This window comes from Thamnophis sirtalis, unplaced genomic scaffold (genome assembly GCF_051295495.1).
Source record: "Thamnophis sirtalis isolate CommonGarterSnake01/CBP01778 unplaced genomic scaffold, rThaSir2_p1.2 scaffold_1, whole genome shotgun sequence".
Taxonomy (NCBI): Eukaryota; Metazoa; Chordata; class Lepidosauria; order Squamata; family Natricidae; genus Thamnophis; species Thamnophis sirtalis.
Window position 1 is genome coordinate 20,148,309 of NW_028261381.1, and position 19,276 is coordinate 20,167,584.

At 36.8% G+C, this 19,276-nt stretch overlaps 2 protein-coding genes across 2 annotated transcripts; one reads left to right on the forward strand and one right to left on the reverse strand.

The window, feature by feature from the left end:
* Positions 1-485: 485 nt before the first annotated feature.
* FKBP7 (FKBP prolyl isomerase 7) lies at positions 486-6,858 on the forward strand. The gene is made up of 4 exons (XM_087708456.1): positions 486-785; positions 1,782-1,933; positions 4,528-4,661; positions 6,312-6,858. Exons 1-4 carry the CDS (start codon positions 568-570, stop codon positions 6,471-6,473), a joined length of 666 nt encoding a protein of 221 aa, XP_087564582.1. The 5' UTR covers positions 486-567; the 3' UTR covers positions 6,474-6,858.
* Positions 6,859-7,074: 216 nt separating this feature from the next.
* On the reverse strand, positions 7,075-16,022 carry PJVK (pejvakin). Its single transcript, XM_014060924.2, has 6 exons — positions 14,500-16,022; positions 12,458-12,653; positions 11,695-11,836; positions 10,469-10,586; positions 8,636-8,731; positions 7,075-7,693 (listed from the first exon to the last, which is right to left on the reverse strand). The coding sequence occupies exons 1-6, from the start codon at positions 14,723-14,725 to the stop codon at positions 7,392-7,394; spliced, it is 1,080 nt and encodes a 359-aa protein (XP_013916399.2). The 5' UTR covers positions 14,726-16,022; the 3' UTR covers positions 7,075-7,391.
* Between the last annotated feature and the right edge of the window lie 3,254 nt (positions 16,023-19,276).

Here is a 19,276-nt window from a genome sequence, read left to right on the forward strand (position 1 = left end):
GACTAAATATGAACATCTATTATTTTTATTGCATAATTTGGCAATAAAACGTGCCTGCTCAGCTTGGTATAAATGAAGCTATTCAATAAAATATTTGGGGGGGGGAGAGAGAAGGCTAAGAGACAATTCTCCAAAAATATGATCGGTGCTTCCCCTTTCACCGCGTCTGCGGGAAAAGAAATCGCACCCACGAGGCAGCGAGAGACTCCAACCCTGCTCCTCCTACCTATGTCTAATAACCGCCCTCCCTCGCTTTAAACGAACGAGAAAACGTAGCAAGAAATGCAAAGTGAACGCCGTAAAAAGTCCCAACGACCGCACGCTTTCTCTAGCCTAGAAAAAGGGGAAGGGGTGGAAAGAGGGGCGGGGGGCAAAGAAACAGGCGCGAGGCACACCTACTACGCCTTTTACGCATCTGCCGGAACAGGGCAAAACAGCGAAGCGACTTTGCGTAGACGGAGCATCTTCGGCCACGCCCCACTCGGCTCCCGTGACGTCGAACAATGCTGCTATAGTGCCACGCAGCCAGAGGACCAATTTTGCAGCCAGAGGACCAATTTTGCAACGATGGCTTTCCGCGCGGGACTCTGCTTTCTCCTGCTGGCGTTTGCTCTCTTCCTCCTTCCGTCCTACGAGCAGAAGGCAGTGAGTCCCCCTGCAGAAGATGTCCAGATAGAAATCTTGCACGTCCCCGAGGTCTGCGAGCCCAAGAGCAAAAAGGGTGATCTACTCAATGCGCATTACGACGGTTTCCTAGGCAGTAATAAGACCAAGTTTTACTGCAGGTAAGTTTGTGGCCGTGCATTCGCTTTTGAACTCAGCTCACTTTAGATAAAATGCCGCCGGCTTTGGCTGATCTTCTGGCAGTGTCACAGTTTGATTATTCACAGTTTGGTTACTCAACTTTATAGATGTACTCGAAGGCAGTTGTAGTAATATTTACTTCAGCTGCTTTCCAAGGGTTTATGCCCCAAGTACTGCAGCCTCAAATGATCAATGGAAGATGAAGATGTTGTCAGCATACTTTGATAAAAATCTGTATTGCTCTGTATGCATATATTTTATATTGCCTAACAATCTCCCCTAAATATATTAATTATGAATTAATTATATTAATTATCAAGGTTGACTCAGCCATCCATCCTTCTGAGATGGGTAAAATTAGGAGCCAGATTGTTGGGGGCAATATGCTGACTCTGTAAACCGCGTAGAGAGGGCTTCAAAGCACCGTAAAACAGTATATAAGTCTTAAGTGCTATTGCTATATTACCTATTAGAAACATCTGTAAACAAATGTACAAGCCCAAGGAGCACTACAAACTTGATTGAGTTGTATACTATATACACCAAAAGATTGTATTCGGGTACAAATGTCCCTGCTGCCAACTCTCTTGATTTAATGCGTTGATTCAGTGATACTAGATAGCTCCCTAACAACTGCCTTCTGCTTTTGATGCACTTTCAGCAGGCTTGTGAAGTTACTGGTGGACCCTTCCTAAGGTATCTTATTGTCTGGACAACTCTTCATGTGACCTCAATAGTACCAAGGATCTTTGCCATTAACGGAGATTTAAGTTTTGTTTTAATAATTAAGGCCCTATCTGTAGTCATAGCCGGACCAAGGTTACATTAAGTGTGAATACTAACAGAATTATGAGTATATAAGTGAAACAGGAAAACCTTTTGCATTCTTTGGGCTTACATACAAAAAGTATAAATGCTGATGTTATGCTAATATGATGAGCTAATTCCTTAAAGTATACCGTTTCTTTTCTTTGCAGTCGCACACAAAATGATGGCCATCCAAAATGGTTTGTCCTTGGTGTTGGCCAAGTCATTAAAGGCTTAGATATTGCAATGATGAATATGTGTCCTGGAGAGAAACGAAAAGTGATCATTCCTCCTTCACTTGGCTATGGAGAACAAGGCTATGGTAAAATAGGACTAAATATGAATATCTTCAGTTTTTTTAATTGCACAATTGGGCATCCATACTAAAGTGGATTATTGAGATGCCAGAGCATATCACTTTTATGTACCAGTAAAACAACCTTTCTTCTTTTTTTCATCAGCAATTTCTTATGTAAATGTTATTTATCCATCAGCAAATATGGAGTGATAGTGACACTGAGGAATTGCTGCTTCCTCAGGTTCTTTCCATTGTCATATGTTATATACATATATATGTACATATATGTATGTACGTATGTATATATGTATGTATGTACGTACGTACATATATGTGTGTGTTGTCGTGTAACACCAGCCTGAGGATGGCGAGTGAGACCAAAACGTTGCCAAGACAATCTCAATCTTACATGGGAAAATACCTGAATACAACAAGACCTGTGTGTGTGTGTGTGTATGTATGTATGTGTGTGTATATATATATATGTGTGTGTATGTGTTTGTGTGTGTGTATATATATGTATGTATGTATGTATGTATGTATGTATGTATGTATATATATATGTATTTTGTGTCACAACCCCTGGTATGCCCAAATTTTCTCAAAGTCTACCTTTATTTATTTATCAGCACAAATGCAACATGTATGTGTGTGTGTGTGTGTGTGTGTGTTTGTGTGTGTGTATATACATACATACATATACACATATATACATATGTGTGTGTGTGTGCATGTGTGTGTGTGTGTGTATATACACATACACACATACATACATACATAATGTTGTCATATGTATTATTTAGTAATATTGTTATTGGTTGCAAGATGTAAAATGTACAAGCCCCAGAATGCAATATATTTACACAGAATGAGCCAAAGGACCTGGCAGCCTAAAATACAGCAAGGGGAGAAAGAAAGGAAGATATTTGTCCTTAGGACTCATTTTCTTCTAAATTTAATGAAACCAGAGGGGGGAGGCCCCTGAGATTCAGACTCTCTTAAAGGCAGTAATAACTTGATTTCCATTGCCATGTCACTTCATCGTGATCCATCAAGAGATATTATATAAGATCACATGAGCACTGTTGGAGACTAATGCTGATTCTTTTTTCAGGCAGCAAATGAAGAAACTATTTTTCCCCATCCTACAACCTGCTTGTTCTCTATCCAAGCATCCTTGTGCATGCTGGGCAAAGATGACCTAGTTAAGAATGTCAAGAATGCATGTGGCTTTTTGCTTCTTTCCAGGGTACTCCTGTGGTATGTATTGCTCTTGGACTTGCTAGTGACTGAATTCTTTTATTAGGCTTTGCTACTAAATCTTCAATTGGAAAGAAGGGGAAATATAAGTAGTTTATATGGCTGCTGCATGTGGTTTAAAAAACGACAAGATAATGATCTTTGAAATCCCCCAGTTTTGTGAAATTATCCTCCCTACCGTCAACTAGTATATAGGAGAGCACATATGCATAACCCTCTAAAGGTTCGATTCAAGTACCTCAAGTACTTGTTGCTTTATTAAATGTTGGTGTTCTTTTTTCATAATTGGCCAACTTGATGTATTGAGGGTAAGGTTTGGATTTGTACAGTGCTCAATGGGTAGCAGTATAGCTGTGACAGACCCAAATGGCACTCACAATTTAAGCATTTATGCATTCAGTTTTTAGTGAGATTGTCACAAGAAGTGGCTGTTTCTAAACACACATGGCATTTTTGCCAATCTACATTTATACATATAGGGAATTATGTTAGTCTGTGCCTGTTTATTCACAGTGAATTCTTCATATGACTTTTTACTTCAAAATTGTTTGTGATGAAGAAACGTATTTTAATTTTTGGTTTTCAGAGCAACATATAGAGGCTCCGCAATAAATTCTCGGATTAAGGAATGTCAACTCTAATCCCTGTGACCCAACTCTTACTCAGTTGCATAAGCAACGCCTGCTTCAACAAAAGTGTATCCTAGCTCTAGAAAAGGAAGCCATTTTGAATTTAGTCGCTTTAAATGAGTTCCCCCTACGAAGAAGAGGACTAGCTCCTTCCTCTACTGACTAATTGCATGTGCATGGCTTGTGAATCACTTTTCCAGACTAATTCTGGAAACTCACTCCTCCAATAATAGCACCTGTCTTCAGTGTTATTTCTGAGAACCTGCTAAATATTACATATCCCGTTTTGATGTCTATCTTCCTTTTCTGAGGTCCTTTTGTGTTTCTTGAAATGTTAATGTTTTCTTGCTGAAGCCTCTCTCCCATATTCCTAAAAGTCCATATATTAATAACAACAGAAAGATGAAGTTAGTTTCTGATCTGCCAGTGCTATTTGGCGCAGACGCAAACCTCATGTCATGGTCAAAGCAGTGAGAGCCACCACCAAGTATCTAATCCTGCCATTTATTAACTTCCATTGGCACAGCAAAAGGCTTCAGGATAAAGAATACAATGGGCCCTGTTCATTTACGTTGTCTTTTATGATGGAGGATTGACTCCCAACTAAATGGTTCCACAAAGCACTTCTCGTACCATATTGCTAAAAAGCTGTAGACATATGGTGGCTTTGGTTAAAATGATCAGAGATCAGAATGTGCATTTCCTATAACTTTCTTGTTACATTCTTAGAACCAGCAAAGATCCCACCCAATGCAACACTGATCTTCGAAATTGAATTGTATGCAGTAAGTAAAGGGCCACGGAGTGTTGAAACATTTTCTCAAATAGACCTGGATAGTGACAAAAAGCTTTCAAAGGAAGAGGTATGAAGAATAATGTTCTAAGTCACTTCATTAAAGCATTTCATTTGTTTTACAGAATCAATTTATGAAGTATTGTGGAATGAATGTATGAACCATTCTCTTTTTATAATTACTTTTTTCTAATTTAATTTTTTTTCTCGTTTTCTTAGAAAGGGATGCCTGGATGATCACTAGTTCAATTAGTTTATTCACTTTTGATGTCTGTTCTAATAAATAGAGTAGAAAATGCTAATTCTTATCAATCCTCCCAAGGTTGCTTGAATTTAGTCTTGCTTTAAAGGCTGGGTGGACGTTGTTACTCTGGATACCAGTTCCTAACCATTATTGGTCATGATGACTAGAGTTGATCAAATCAGAGTTCAACAATTTATCAAGCATCATATATTGTCCATCTCTGTCTTAAACCCCCCATCTGAGACTCAGGTTCATCTCCAATACTCTCTGACATTAGCCATTCTTTGGGGAACAGAGAAGTAAGCTGTTTGTTTCTTGAATTGTGCTCCCCAACAGTGTCCCTTTCAGATGAGACCTACAACACTCCTAGCAGAAAGACAATGTGGGCAGATAGTGAGCATAGGAACAATGAGTATACAGGTAAATCTCTGATTTATGACTGGTCACCTAATGACCATCCAAAATTAACAATGGCCAGAATAGATGCTTTATGATCCATAAAGCACTACTAAATATAGTAAAACATGCCATCCTCTCTTTTGCAGTCACTTGAACAAATATCAGCTAACTTTTACAACTTGTTACATAGTCCCACAATCTCCTGATTGCCACACTTTTTGCAGATTTCGGTCAAATATACCATTCAGAAGAATGGGTTCGTACTTACAACTGAGGCATTTTCTTGATGACTATGGATTCACTTAATGACCTCTGCAAACTGTTGTAAAATCGGATCCGGTTACATGAACGTCTCAATGACCATAATGACTTATCCAGTCCCAATTCCAGTAATAATTCAAGGGCTACCTACCTAGTTGCATTTATGGTAGAACACAAGCAACTCTCTTTCTGTCCCCGTCTTGTTCAACTTTGCCAGAAAATGCAATCAGACCATTGAATCCCTCTCTCAGATGAGTTAATTTACCTGAGACTCTTTTTGCTTTCCTAGTAGAAGATTCTGTTTCGCTTCCTCTTTAACTGTGACATTTCTTGGATTTATCCCTCATGCAAAACAAGCCGTTTGGAAAAATCACCCTCCTTGATTGTAAATTGCTGGTGGTTTGTACTAATGATGGCTGCCAGCAAAATGAATCCCTCTGGAAGAATAGATGCTACCAGAATCAATCTCTTGCTCTAGCCCTGCTTGTGTTTCCTAAAAATATTTTCTAGAGGATTAAAGGTGCAAGTGTGAAGTCAGCAAGTAAAAATTTTGTTTTGTAAGTTACAGTCTGTTTTGTGACCATAGAGGGAAACTTCATATATTTTAGAATGTTATAATACTTGACTTTTATGTAGTATTTTGATTTTCAGTAGTTGATTGTCAGCGTATTGGGGCTCATATACAAGAGGCTTATTTATATGCTGACCATCTTGCTATTTAAAGCAACTCTGGGTGGCTTACAATTGAATAAAAATACAAAAGCAATTGTAAATATAAGAGCCAGTTGAAATTATTGTTGTTTTTAATTCCTTTAGATAAATCATTATTTGAAGAAAGAATTTGAAAGAGATGGCGAAAAACGGGATTCTTCTGTTCAAAATGATATTTTGGTAGATATATTTAAAAAGAATGACCATGATGGTGATGGCTTCATATCTGCCAAAGAATACAATGTCTACCAGCATGATGAACTATAAAAATGTATTATTCAAATGTCTACTTGTTGCTTTATGGACTTTGGTGATCTTGCAGTTTTCATGGGCCATGGAGTTCCGCAGCTATCACAACTGGATGACTTGGCTGTACTCACTCCTCTTCCTAAAACAAGTCTTGGTAGATGTATTCAAAGGAATTTAAAGGTGTGGCTTGGATTTGGTGAATCAAATACACATCCTGCACAAAGGTATAATGAAGCAACTCCATTAGTTTCGCTGCAATATATCCACAGGGAAAAGTATTTTTTGTGTTACCTACCAGTTTATGTACATTCACTGTGGTAATTTTTATACTTTTGTACTGAGATCAAAATTGGTTTTGATTATGGTCCTATAAACTGCAGCAAAAATAAAATCTGAAAACGGGGTATAATTGGTATGCTTCCTCAATTAAAGAGAAGACTCATGAAGTATGCAAGAATTTCTAGGATGTAAATATTTGGGGCTAACATTCCTCAATGTCAAATATTTCCAAGTCTAAGCATCTGCTGTGACATTTTTAGATTTTACAAAAATCTAAAATTTTAACTCAAGAGTGTACATATCTTCATAATGTAGATCAAAGGAAATCCAAGAAAACAAATTTTGGAAAGCAGTTTTATTAAATTATTCCAACTGATATTTATTTTTATAACTAGAAAACTCTTTTTAAAACATAGATGCAAATAATAGGTTGGTGGTTCTGTCTTTTACATGTCTTTTACAGTCAAAATTCACAGAGCTTGATGGCACAATCAAACCTAGTTCAGATACAGAATTGGACCCAGAATAAGTTAGTTGCATTTAAATTCCACTGAAATCAAGATGAAAAGATAGCTGTGACTTAGTTAGTTCCATTGGTTTTACAGGGAACAAAGTACAATTAACTTTGGAGCCAGCCCTTAAACATTTATCAGAAATCTACTTCATTCTTTTGTGCCAGATATCAAAACAAGGCACAGCATGAAGTCGTACAAACTTTTGTCCATTAAAAGAACATTCAAGGCAACCATAAACTGTTTCCCTTTTGGAACTCCCCATACCACATAAAGAACAACGACCTTTAGGAATGTGGTTATTAAGCAAATTCACTCGTACATGGGCTCCTTCTCGGAAATAGTTTGTTGAAATGTCAGTTATGCTTCCTGTTTTTTCATAATAATCTGCAAAAAGGTCATCTAAATAATTATCTGAGTGGACAATGATATCCATCACCCTTTTATCTGTAAGAAAGTAGACATACACAAAGAAAAAAGATTACTAAATTCAAGTGGCACATTATATGGGTCACACAGTAAAATAGTTAAAAACACACTTCAAGTTAGAAACTGCATTAATCATGTAATTTGTCATAGTATTATTCCACGTTTGCTATTAATAGAATAATTATAGCTGCTTAATAGGATGCCATTATGACATTCACTGAAACGTACTCAGTAATTTTTACTTTCTTTTTTCTCTCATATGAACACATACATGGGAACAAAAATATACATAGGTGTCACTTAAACATTAATTTTAGTTACTAGGAATTCTTAGAATTTGTGCATCAGCAGAGAGTGAAGGAGGGTTCATTCTGTTCTATTAATATTTAACATAAACTACAATTCCTATAGATATACAGTAACAAATTAAACTTGCCACCCCTTTACAGAATGAGAAATATGAAGAGAAGAGTTGTATCATATTGAACCTCCATGTCTTCAAAGCAGTTAACTGCACTCTGCCCGATATTTTAACTAGCGATTTTATACATTTTATCCTTCCTCATTAGGTCAAGGATTGAGTATATGTAAAATTTCTTCAATGATTATATCCTTTTAATCTAGATCAGAGAACTGATTGCTGGGATTTGGGAATATCTGGATTACAGTACATTAGACTTTAAATACCATAATATACCTAGCTTTAACATTTTGTTGCTGAACATTGAAAGGTGTCTCCCTAATATAGGATTTAACATGAAGTAAAATCAATTATGTTAATTAAAATATATGCTTTTTTTGAAATCAATTATTTTAATTGGTCCCATAACAGTCTTCCTGTTATTGTTCTGATTTTTTTAAAAAAAACTATTCTCACTGTTATTTAAGGGTGATAATAACATCTTTAAATTAATCAAAGAAATGTAAATAAATATTATACTTATCATATAATTATCATACTTCGATGAAACAGGTTTTTCCTTAATTTAGTTAGTGAAAATGATCTTGATGGTTCTTTTTCAAATCCTCCTTTTGATTCTGGAGTAACACAAAGTTCTGGTAGAAAAAAAGTATTTGAAATAGTGTTACTCAAATGCAGCAAAAATTAATGAGAATGAAGACATTTCATTTGTTTTATAACCATGATATTACACTAAGGTAAAAGTATTGAATTATTAGGAAATGATACAATATCTAGAGGAAGGGTTATTCAGCAATGGACATTTGAACTTGGAAGCAAATTTCTTTACTAAACCAAGGGGTTTAAACTTACATGATAATGAATAAAAATCTACATTCTTTTGAATACAGTACAGATATTGTATACCATCCTTTCTTTTCACCCTGTTTGATCTTTTCATTTTAAACCAGTATTTCTCAATTTTGGCAGCTTGTATGGACTTTAATTCCCAGAATTCCTCAACCAGCATACTGGCTGAGAAACCCACATGTCTACACATGTTCAAGTTACCACTGTGAACAAATAATGTTCTAAGCAATGCAACAGTTCTCTCCCTAGGTTCCAGACAAAGCTGCTGGAATAAAAAACATGTATACTGATGATAAAACAATGGCAATCATTTTTTTAAATTATTATTTTAGAATTAAAAGAGAGAAATGGAGACAGTACAATTGACTCTAGCGTGCAGATTTCTCCCCCTTCCCAATGTACAGGAAATTGTTTTTCTGTGTGTGACGCCATGTATTTTTTTTCCTTTTAGACTACTCAGTACTTGAATTTGTCTGAGTAGCCTACAAGGAAAATAAAAATGTATCTTTTTAGCTTTCTAATACTATGCTAAAAACAATAGATAAAAAATCCCAGAGGAAACCAGATGCAAGAGTAAAAAAAAAATGTAGATTTGAACATTCCTGCTTGATAACATGATTTCCTATTGCTACCTGCCAGCATTAACTAAGTAGTGGCTGCAATGTAATCTCCCTTGTTCATCCCACCCACACTGCGCTTATCTGCTTTTTATAGTAGCTTGGAAAGGGAGCAGAATATGCAGAAGGAACAACGAATCCAATCCCTCATTGCTGATAGATGGTAGTAACTGGAGACGTGTGATGTTTTTCAGCCAGACTACAGATTCTGTTAGTAGTGCAATCCTCAGTCTGATATATCAGAGCACTACTTAATACCGCATTAGTTAAGTAACTGTTAGGTAACTATTGGACTGGGCTGCAACAGATAAATAGCAAACATGGAGTTTTCATCTGAATATGACATGAATGGGTTACTGAACCTGGACTCAAAACTGTTCAGGACAGTAGCATTTATTTAGTTTTATTACTAGACATTGTTACAGTCTATCATGCTTCTAATAAAATGAAACTGGCATTTTTTAAAAGAATGAAACAATGTTACTAGCTCTCCTGTTTTGCAATTTATTCTCTATTGCTGTTTCTCAAACAGCTTTCTTGCTATGACAAATTCCAGTTAAACTGGGGAAAAAATACAAAGGAAGAGGAACAAGCAATGATAAGATGAACAGAAGGAATAGAAAGGTTTACTTTCCCTCACCTATGCATCCTTTTTATATAAAAGTCCATTTCTTATTTCATAAAAATAAGAAACTTAGTTTGCCTCTGATTGAAATTATTGAAAAATGATTCTGCGTGTCTATATTGCAGCTAAGGGACCATTCAAAAAAAGATTATCAGAGTGTGTCTTATATTTACATTGTGAGATGAAGAATGGGTGTAAAACAGAATATTCAACTTTAGTCTCTGAAAAAGAATAATCTAGATCATACTTACGATCAAGAGTGCAGACCAAATATTACTTACCAAAATTACCAGTCAGGCGAATGTAAAGCTCAAATATGCTATATGCAATTGTTGTATGTGCAGGAAAGACAATTGCTTTGTCACACCCTTTGTAATTATGTTCATCGATAATATGAAACTAATTGGAAAAGAAAAATACATGCTGCATTAATATTTCTCTCAAAATAATAGCATCTGAATAATATACTGCAATGTAAGTTCTAGAAAGCAAAGTATATTTTCAGTAAAACTTTTTTTTCAAGGGAAATAGAATCATCCTTATTATTACCTAAATTTCTTATTATCCAAGAACAAATGACAAATAAGCTAATGAATAGAGCATGATTAAAATGTCTGAAGCACAAATCAGATAAATCTAATCTGCTGTTTGTACTCAGATTGAACCCTAGTCATCCCTGGGCTCAATTTCAATTGCAAATTTCTGGCACATTCATGGGCACAACTCAAAGAAGCACTTGCTTACGGAATAGGTCAGAAAGAGAAGTGACAAAGACTGTTCGTGAAGGCAAGGAAATCCCATACATGCATCAAAATCTCCCTTCTTCGAAGCATATAAATGAATTTCAATGATTCATTTAACTGGATAATTTTTCATGGATTTCAGAGACTGCAGATCTTTGACCTAAATGGATTAACAGGTAAGCAAGACATTTTTTTTGTCTATATAGATCATAGATGACCCCTTTATGACTTGTAAACTTCAACTCCTGGAATTCCTGAGCCATCATGGCTGACTCAGAAATTCTGCGAAGGCCACAAAAGGGCCATAATTCCCCACCCCTAATATAGATTGACTAGAGATCAACTATACACTTTTGGGTAAAAGGCAACATTTCAGCATTCCTTCTTTCTTCTACAAGAGCCATTAAATTAAGGGTTTATTTGGCTGGAGTTTTTTCCTGTAAATCTTATTTAAATGATTATTAACATGTGTGGAAGATGTCTTTGTAATAAATCAATACGGAATGATGCATACTTGAAGCAGGGATGCCTTTGGGTAGATGTCAAAAAAAGTGAAGATGCTGGGCCCAACCATGTGATCAAAGCTCTGACTATTTTCACCTGCCTGCAACATGCGCCACATATGTAAAAAAGGGGTGGGACTTAAATCACATGATTGGGATCATCATCTTGATTATTTTTGATTCTCCTTGTGGACGCCTATTTAAAGCCAGAGGCAAAGTATTCAATATATGCAATTGATTTTGATATGCATGCTCACTTACTCTCATTGTGTCACCTCTCATACCAGCATGGACAGAGAGAGAACACTGTCGAGTGGTTCTAATACTTTCCATTACCACGCAGAGAACCGTTCTACTACTCTCTCGTGACTGACGAACAAGGCAGTGTTCAAAATCCACTTTTCTAAAATAACAGAGAAATAATTATCAGAGTTGCATTGCATTGTTCCTTTTATGATGTCTCAAGTCTCACTTATTGGATTTGGGTAATATTCATAATTCTCAAAACTCATGCGTAGAGTGCAGGGGTGAGCTGCTATGGGTTTGCATGGGTTCAGAAGAACCTGTAGCTAATGTTATGGCTGGTTTGGAGAATCTCCAAATCCCACTCCTGGCTGGCCCCGCCCATCCCACCCTCCCAGGAGTCTCCACACAGCCCGTTTTGGAGGCAAGGTAAATGCAGGGCCCATACAGAGACTTGGGGAGGGGAAAAACAGGCCTCCTAGAAGTTCCAGAAGGCCAGAAACAAGCCCATTTCCAGCCTCCGGAGGGCCGCCAGAACCCAGGGGAGGCAGTTTTTGACTTCCCAGAGGCTCGAGGAAAGCCTCCAGAGCCTGGGGAAGGCAAAAATGCCCCCCTTCCGCCATGGTGCAGGAAGCCAACTAGGCCACACCCATCATGGCCATGCCTGCCAAGTAACCAGGCAGAGAACTTGTTGCTGAAAGTTTTGAAACCCAGCCCTAGTAGAGTGTAGGCATAAAATAAGCAAATCCATCAAGGTATTTAAAAAAATTATCATACCAACCTATTAGTTAATTCTCTGAGCAATGTTGGTACCTCAACTTCATGCTTAGTTACAATACCGAAAGAAGCCTTCACTGCAAGGGAATCTGACCCTGCAGTACTGACCCCAGAAGAGTTCATGATGTGATTTCCTTGCTTGCCGCTAAGGGCTACATCAGATTTGTCTTCATAATTTAGTAATTGGTATGATGAAATACCTAAGGAGAAAGATGGTGTATTGTTGTCTTTAAAACATAATATTTATCTATATTAAGATATGATAGACTTGGTGAACAAATAAAACCAATCTTGGAATCTTCAGATAAACTCCAGATTATATTATCCTAGAAAGGGTTTTCTTGGTTTTTTTTTCTGAAATAGATTACTTACACACACACACACACACACACACACACTGAAGGTTCCAATATATTTATCTCATTCATTTTCTTTTCAGAGTATATAATTAGCAACGGTGTGCAAAATATTATGTCATTTCTTACGACACAAAGGTTTTTCACTGTTATCAGCCCAAATTGCACGCAACAACATTCCTTCTCTATAGAATCAAATAAGATTTCGTGATATGACAAGTTAAAATGTTTGTACACAAATCACAAAATGAGTAGAGAGATAAAAGATTTTGGATTCCATCCAGACTCGACCAAGATATACTTCCTTTTAGCTTTAACTGCAGTGGCATAACTAATTTCAGGTGTGCCCTATGAATTACTAAACATACTCTACAAGATTGTTGTGAGTATGTCTGATCTGAGGTCAACCTTAGGTTTTGTCTGTATATTGGGCTTGGGCTAAACTACCTAGACAGATATCTTGTGAACCCTTTTCCAAATCCATTGCCTGAAAGGTCACAGGCCTGATGTCTGATCATGCAAATACATGCACTGCTAACATTTCTGTTATGACAGCTATGGGTGAGCCTTGAAGTAGCCATATTGAGCCTTTGAGAAGATGTGGCCCTTTAACACTCTGCATCCTAGGACTCTCTGCTTGCTTCACATTAGCTGTGCTCCGAATACCTTCCGCTTCTATAATAAATGTTATCAGCAGGATGTCGCTGTAGGAGACCATGAAGTGTGCTCTCTTCTATTAGCTTCCTTCTTTACAAAGATATGAAAAATGCATTTCTGGCACACTAAAAGCATTTCCCTATCATTTATTTTAAAACCAATTTAAAACTTTGAAAAGCTTAGGCAGCTACAGTAACATAAAAGGAAGAAATGGTGTGACATGGAAATAGCACTATAATACAGCCAAATTAAGTTATGTAAGAAAAGAAATGTCACATTTCATTGGAGTTATAATAAAATGTACGAACGTGTATAATTAAATATTAATGGCGCAGTATTAAGGATATCTGTTACAAAGTAAATCCTATCGAATTCAGTTAGGCAATATGTCTAAACAAACATACTAGAGTTCACATTGCAATCAGGTATTATATATTTATCCCATTACAGAGAACAGGTCACACAAAATGAATAAATGCTTTAATAACATAAAGCAAATTCTTAAAATGTATTCCTCAGCTTTCCAATCCTGTAATGAATGCACTAGCAAAAAAAACACCCCTTTTAATAATCTTAATATCAAGATATTTGAATTCTTTTTCTCCCCCTTAATAACAGCTTTGCCTTTCCCGCAAGACTGCTTTACTTTCTATTTTGTTATTGTTATTGAGCAAATTATGTACCGATTTAGACCACATTGTCAAATAATTTACTAAGACTATATTACTATTCTTCTTTTCTTCCTTCCTAGCATCTATCTCTTCCCACTTATGACTATAACCATGTTGCTTGTATCTTTCAGTTTATATTGTTTTTATTGTTTGCTAGTATGATTTGACAGCTTATTAGTAAGCTTGATTATCACTAAGTGTTGTATCTTTTTATTCTTGATGAATGTATTTTATTCTCTTATGTACTCTGAGAGCATATGAACAAAAGACAAATTCCTTGTGTGTTCAATTATACTTGGCCAATAAAGAATTCTATTCTATTCTATTCTATTATACACTTTGAAGGACTTTATAGGACTTACCTGAAGAAATTTCTTTCTCTCCTTGAAGAATGTCCTTAAGGCTGAATGGTGTTGATGTACATTTTGATCTTTTAGAAAGAAAGCAGTTTTTCTTTTTGATAACAAGACTGAGAGGTTGATATTTATCAGCTTCACTGAGGCTACGGACAGGAACTAATCGATCTCCATCACCAACCTGCTTCACAAAACTTTTAGTAGCAGCAGCAAACATATTATACATAGACATTTAAAATAAACTCTTGCAATTGCCAAACCATAGAGCCATATTAAAAAGTTAATCGGTACAGTGGGAAAAACTCAATTTTGTCCTAAAATTGATTATATCTAACTGAAAGGGAAGCATTATTCTAATCATCCTTTTCCTTTTCAAACTCCTTTTCATTGTCCAGGTAGAGTCAAAATAATTAATAATAAATTAACAAAGTAAACTGATAGGACACAGTTAGAACAACACTCTTTTGTAATACCATTCTTGCTTCCATGCCACTTTCACACAACATAAAAATATCTGCTATTTTTAACTGCATTTAATTTTTAAAACGATTGTTACTCTACATATATCATGAATGGGATTTTTCCCTCTAATCTCTGTGTTCTTTTCTACCATGACACTAATTCAACCCAAATTTGCTTTGGCAGGGATTTTCAGTTTTAATGTGCATAATTTTGAGATCCCTGTATATCACTGTTCAACTGAGGCATCTCATGATTAGAATTTTTATAGAACTCTGGGCATTTTCTGTCTGTACCCCACACATTTTTTCCCATCCATTCTTCAATCTTTCTTTCAGATTTAAATATAACAGACACACAGAAATGACCAAAATTATATTTTGCTTTATTTTTCCATGTTGTCCCAAAGGTGATATTCCAGGAGGCAACTGGACGTTCTTGTTTTGCTTTGAAGACATTTTGCTTCTCATTCAAGAAGTTTCTTTCACTCTGACTGGATGGTGGGGAATGGAAGGATTTATATTCCTTGCAAAAGGCTGCTGGTTTTTGTTCTTTTGTTGAGTAGTTGAGGCCACTTTGAGGTTTATCTGTGTCCTCAGGATAATCTGAGTAGTGCAAATGTGAGTGGAGCCTTCTTGGCTGCAGGATGTTTGCTGCCCTGTGTCCCTTCACTGTTGAAGACAGGCACAGGTTGTTGGGGATGAACCTGTGTTGTCTGCATCTCAAACTGAAGTGCAAATGGTTCCTGTGGTTTGCAATTTTTCTGGAAATCCATTCATATTCCTGCACAAGAGTGTTCATCCCAAAATGCATAGCTAAAAGTCTGTGGACTCTCAGTCATCCAGATCATGGTTGTCCCAAAGGTGCTTTGTCAAGAGGCAACTGGATTTTCTTGTTTTTCTTTGAAGACGGATGACTGAGAATTGCCAGAGACAGTTTCCATGTCGTTATTCAACATTTAAATAATGAAATATAGCTTGACTATACAGAAACCTATCTATTTACGTATCTCTATCTGTTTATCTATTTTTCTATTTTGAAACTAGACAAGCCATGACCCATTGGGTCATTGTTTTAGAGGTATCTGCTTACCTAAAAAAAATAAACAGAATGACCCAAGGTGGGCAAAAAAAAAAAAGTCAATGGGAGAAGAAAGTTCCCACTTTTTCTTGGCTTCCCCATTGAGTTTGTTTGTGGGAATTACTGTCAGAAACCTTCCTCCCTCCCTCCCTAGGACTAGAATGGAACAGATCAAGTGAACCTCTGAGAATCAGTAGGGTGGCATGGCTGCGTTGAAGTATTTTTTTCAAATTTCAAACTTACCGGTCCAGATTTTGAACACATTCTGTAAATTAGCCCATTTTCCCCAATAGCTTTATTAATATTAATAATTAATAAAATTAATCTTATCCTTTGTAAGAATTGTGTTACATTGATAAACAAATGTACAAATGTATATATATTTAGATTATAAAAAATGGGGAAAATAAGAAAAATAGCGAAAGAAAAAGATAACAAGAGAAAGGTTAGACATGAGAGTTTTCGTTTTATTTTTTTTATTTTTTTCTTCCTAAAAGCTATTGTTTTTTTATTTTGAATTGCATAATTTATAGGTTATATTAAAAGTGGAAAAAAAGTCTGAAGTGATTTATCTCGGTCTGATTTTCCCCCCAAAAAACCTGGGATTTTAACAGGAGACATTTTGTATCCACTGTAGTTGAGATAGATGATAGATAGACAGACAGACAGACAGACAACAGAGACACAGACGGACTTTAAAATTACTTTTAAAGTTACTTATTCCCTTTTGCTCCATCCCAGATAGTAAGTTATATTCATATTTTTTGACAGGGGATCCAAACCACCTTTATGATATTAATGATGAACCATATTGTAAGACATTGTAAACCACTATTTAGACTAAATGCAGGTAGCCCTTGACTTACAATCACAATGGAGCACTAAGTTTCTGTTGCTAAGAGATACCGTTAAGGGAATTTTGCCCATTTTACAACTTTTCTTGCCACAGTTGTTATAAGTGAACCACTGCAGTTATTATGTTAGTAACACGGTTGTTAAATGAACCTGATTTCTCCTTTGACTTTGTTACGACACAAAAGGTGATCAAAGGATCGCAGAACACTTCAACTGTCATAAATAGTTGCCAAAAGTCTGACTTTTGATCATGTGACCATGGGGCTGGCTGCAACAGTTCTAAGTGTGAACATCACTATAAGTCACTTTTTTCAATACAGTTATAACCGGTCATTAAATGAATTGTTGTAAGTCGAGGACTACCATACTGAATAATACAACACCTCTGCAATAAGTTTTTCCCAAACGCCATCACTCTGCTAAACAAATAATTCCCTCACCACTGTCAAACCATTCACTAAGGCTGCATGAGTATTACTATTAGTCTTCTCATCGTTCCTATCCCCCATCTCCTCCCACTTATGACTGCAGGACTGTAACTTTGTTGCTTGTATCCTTACGATTTATATTGATATTGATTGTTTTCTGATTGCTTATTTGTACCCTATGACTATCATTAAGTTCTGTACCTTGTGATTCTTGACAAATGTGTCTTGCCTTTTTATGTACACTCAAGAGCATATGCACCTGTTGGAATAAATGTCCATCTGGGTTCGGCTCCAAGTGGGGAAAAAGACACTGGAGACATGGAGGCTGCTTGGAAAGATGGTTTAATGGTGGACAGGACCACATGGCCTGAACAGAAAATGATGAGTCCTGAACAGAAAAAGTGATCACATGCTTCAATGTTGGGTGAAGAAGAAGAGGGAGCAAGAGGAAGGGGCTTGCTGGTTTTTTTTAAAAAAAAAATCCCAGCAAGCCCCTGTTCGGCCCCACCTCTGTTTCCTGTTCCTGTGTAAGAAATGTATTTTGATTGGCTATCAGACTCCCATGGGGCCAAGTTTGAGTTTCCAGATGACATGTGGTGAGTTTCTCTGGAAGGATAATCCTTTCTTTATTATGTAAAGTAGACTAGCTAAGCTTTAAAGCAGGGGTAGTCGAGCTTTTTATACCTATCGCCCACTTTTGTATCTCTGTAACAGAGGTGGGTTCCTAGCAGTTCGCACCTATTCGGTAGAACCAGTTCGTCAAATCTACCGAACCGGTTAGAAGAGGTTCCACCAGTGGATCCGGAAAGCAGGTCACACCTACAGAAGAGGTTCCAAAATTTTTTGAAACCCACCACTGCTCCTTGGATATGATTATTCTACACTATCAGGCTCATATTTATAAAACTCAGTGCCTCTGTGAAAGGTAAGGATGACTACTGCATTTGTCGTGCAATCAGAACATTGCGTGTATTGAAGTTGTTTTAACGCAAACCAAAGATGCCTTTTAAAAAACAAGTTTACATCATATTCTTATGCATGCCAGTGCTGTATGTGAGGTAATTTAAGGTGGTTCTGACAAGTGTCATCGGCATCTTCATATCCGGTCACATGGGCGGCAAGCCACTCCCACAAAGGAGGCCACACCCACAGAGTAGGTTCAAAAAATTTTTGAAACCCACCACTGCTCTGTTAGTAGTAAAATTTTCTAACCGCCCACCGGTTCCACAGTAATGGTGATTTTATGAAAACCTAATGAAAATGTTTTTAAATAATGTTATGACATTTTTTTTAAGTGTCAATTAAATTTAAAAAAAGGAAAGTGCTTCAGTTTTGGACAAAACCCCTACCGCCCACCATGAAAGCTGGAACGCCCACTAGTGGGTGGTAGGGACCAGGTTGACTACCACTGCTTTAAAGGCTCATTGACAAAAAAAAGTGGGGGGCTATTAAGAATGAGTCTGTTTCCTGTCTAAAAACAGGACTTTCTGATCCATGGAATTTCTGATCCATGGAAATATGTACTGCCTTTTCAATATTTCCCAGGATATTTCATTTTTCTAGGAAAGGGCTGGGTGCTAATTTCCTACACACCAAAGACACATTTCTTGTGTTTCCAATCACACTTGGCCAATAAAGAATTCTATTCTATTCTACTCTATTCTATTCCTCTCATCCTCAACATAACTTACAGCAGAGTTGTTGTAAGAGCCGAGGTGGTGCAGTGGTTAGAGTGCAGCACTTCAGGCTACTTCAGCTGACTGCAGTTCGGCTGTTCAAATCTCACCGGCTCAAGGTTGACTCAGCCTTCCATCCTTCCGAGGTGGGTAAAATGAGGACCCGGATTGTTGGGGGCAATATGCTGACTCTGTAAATCGCTTAGAGAGGGCTGAAAGCCCTATGAAGTGGTATATAAGTCTGCTATTGCTATTGCTATTGTTATACAGGCTTTCTCCAGTATG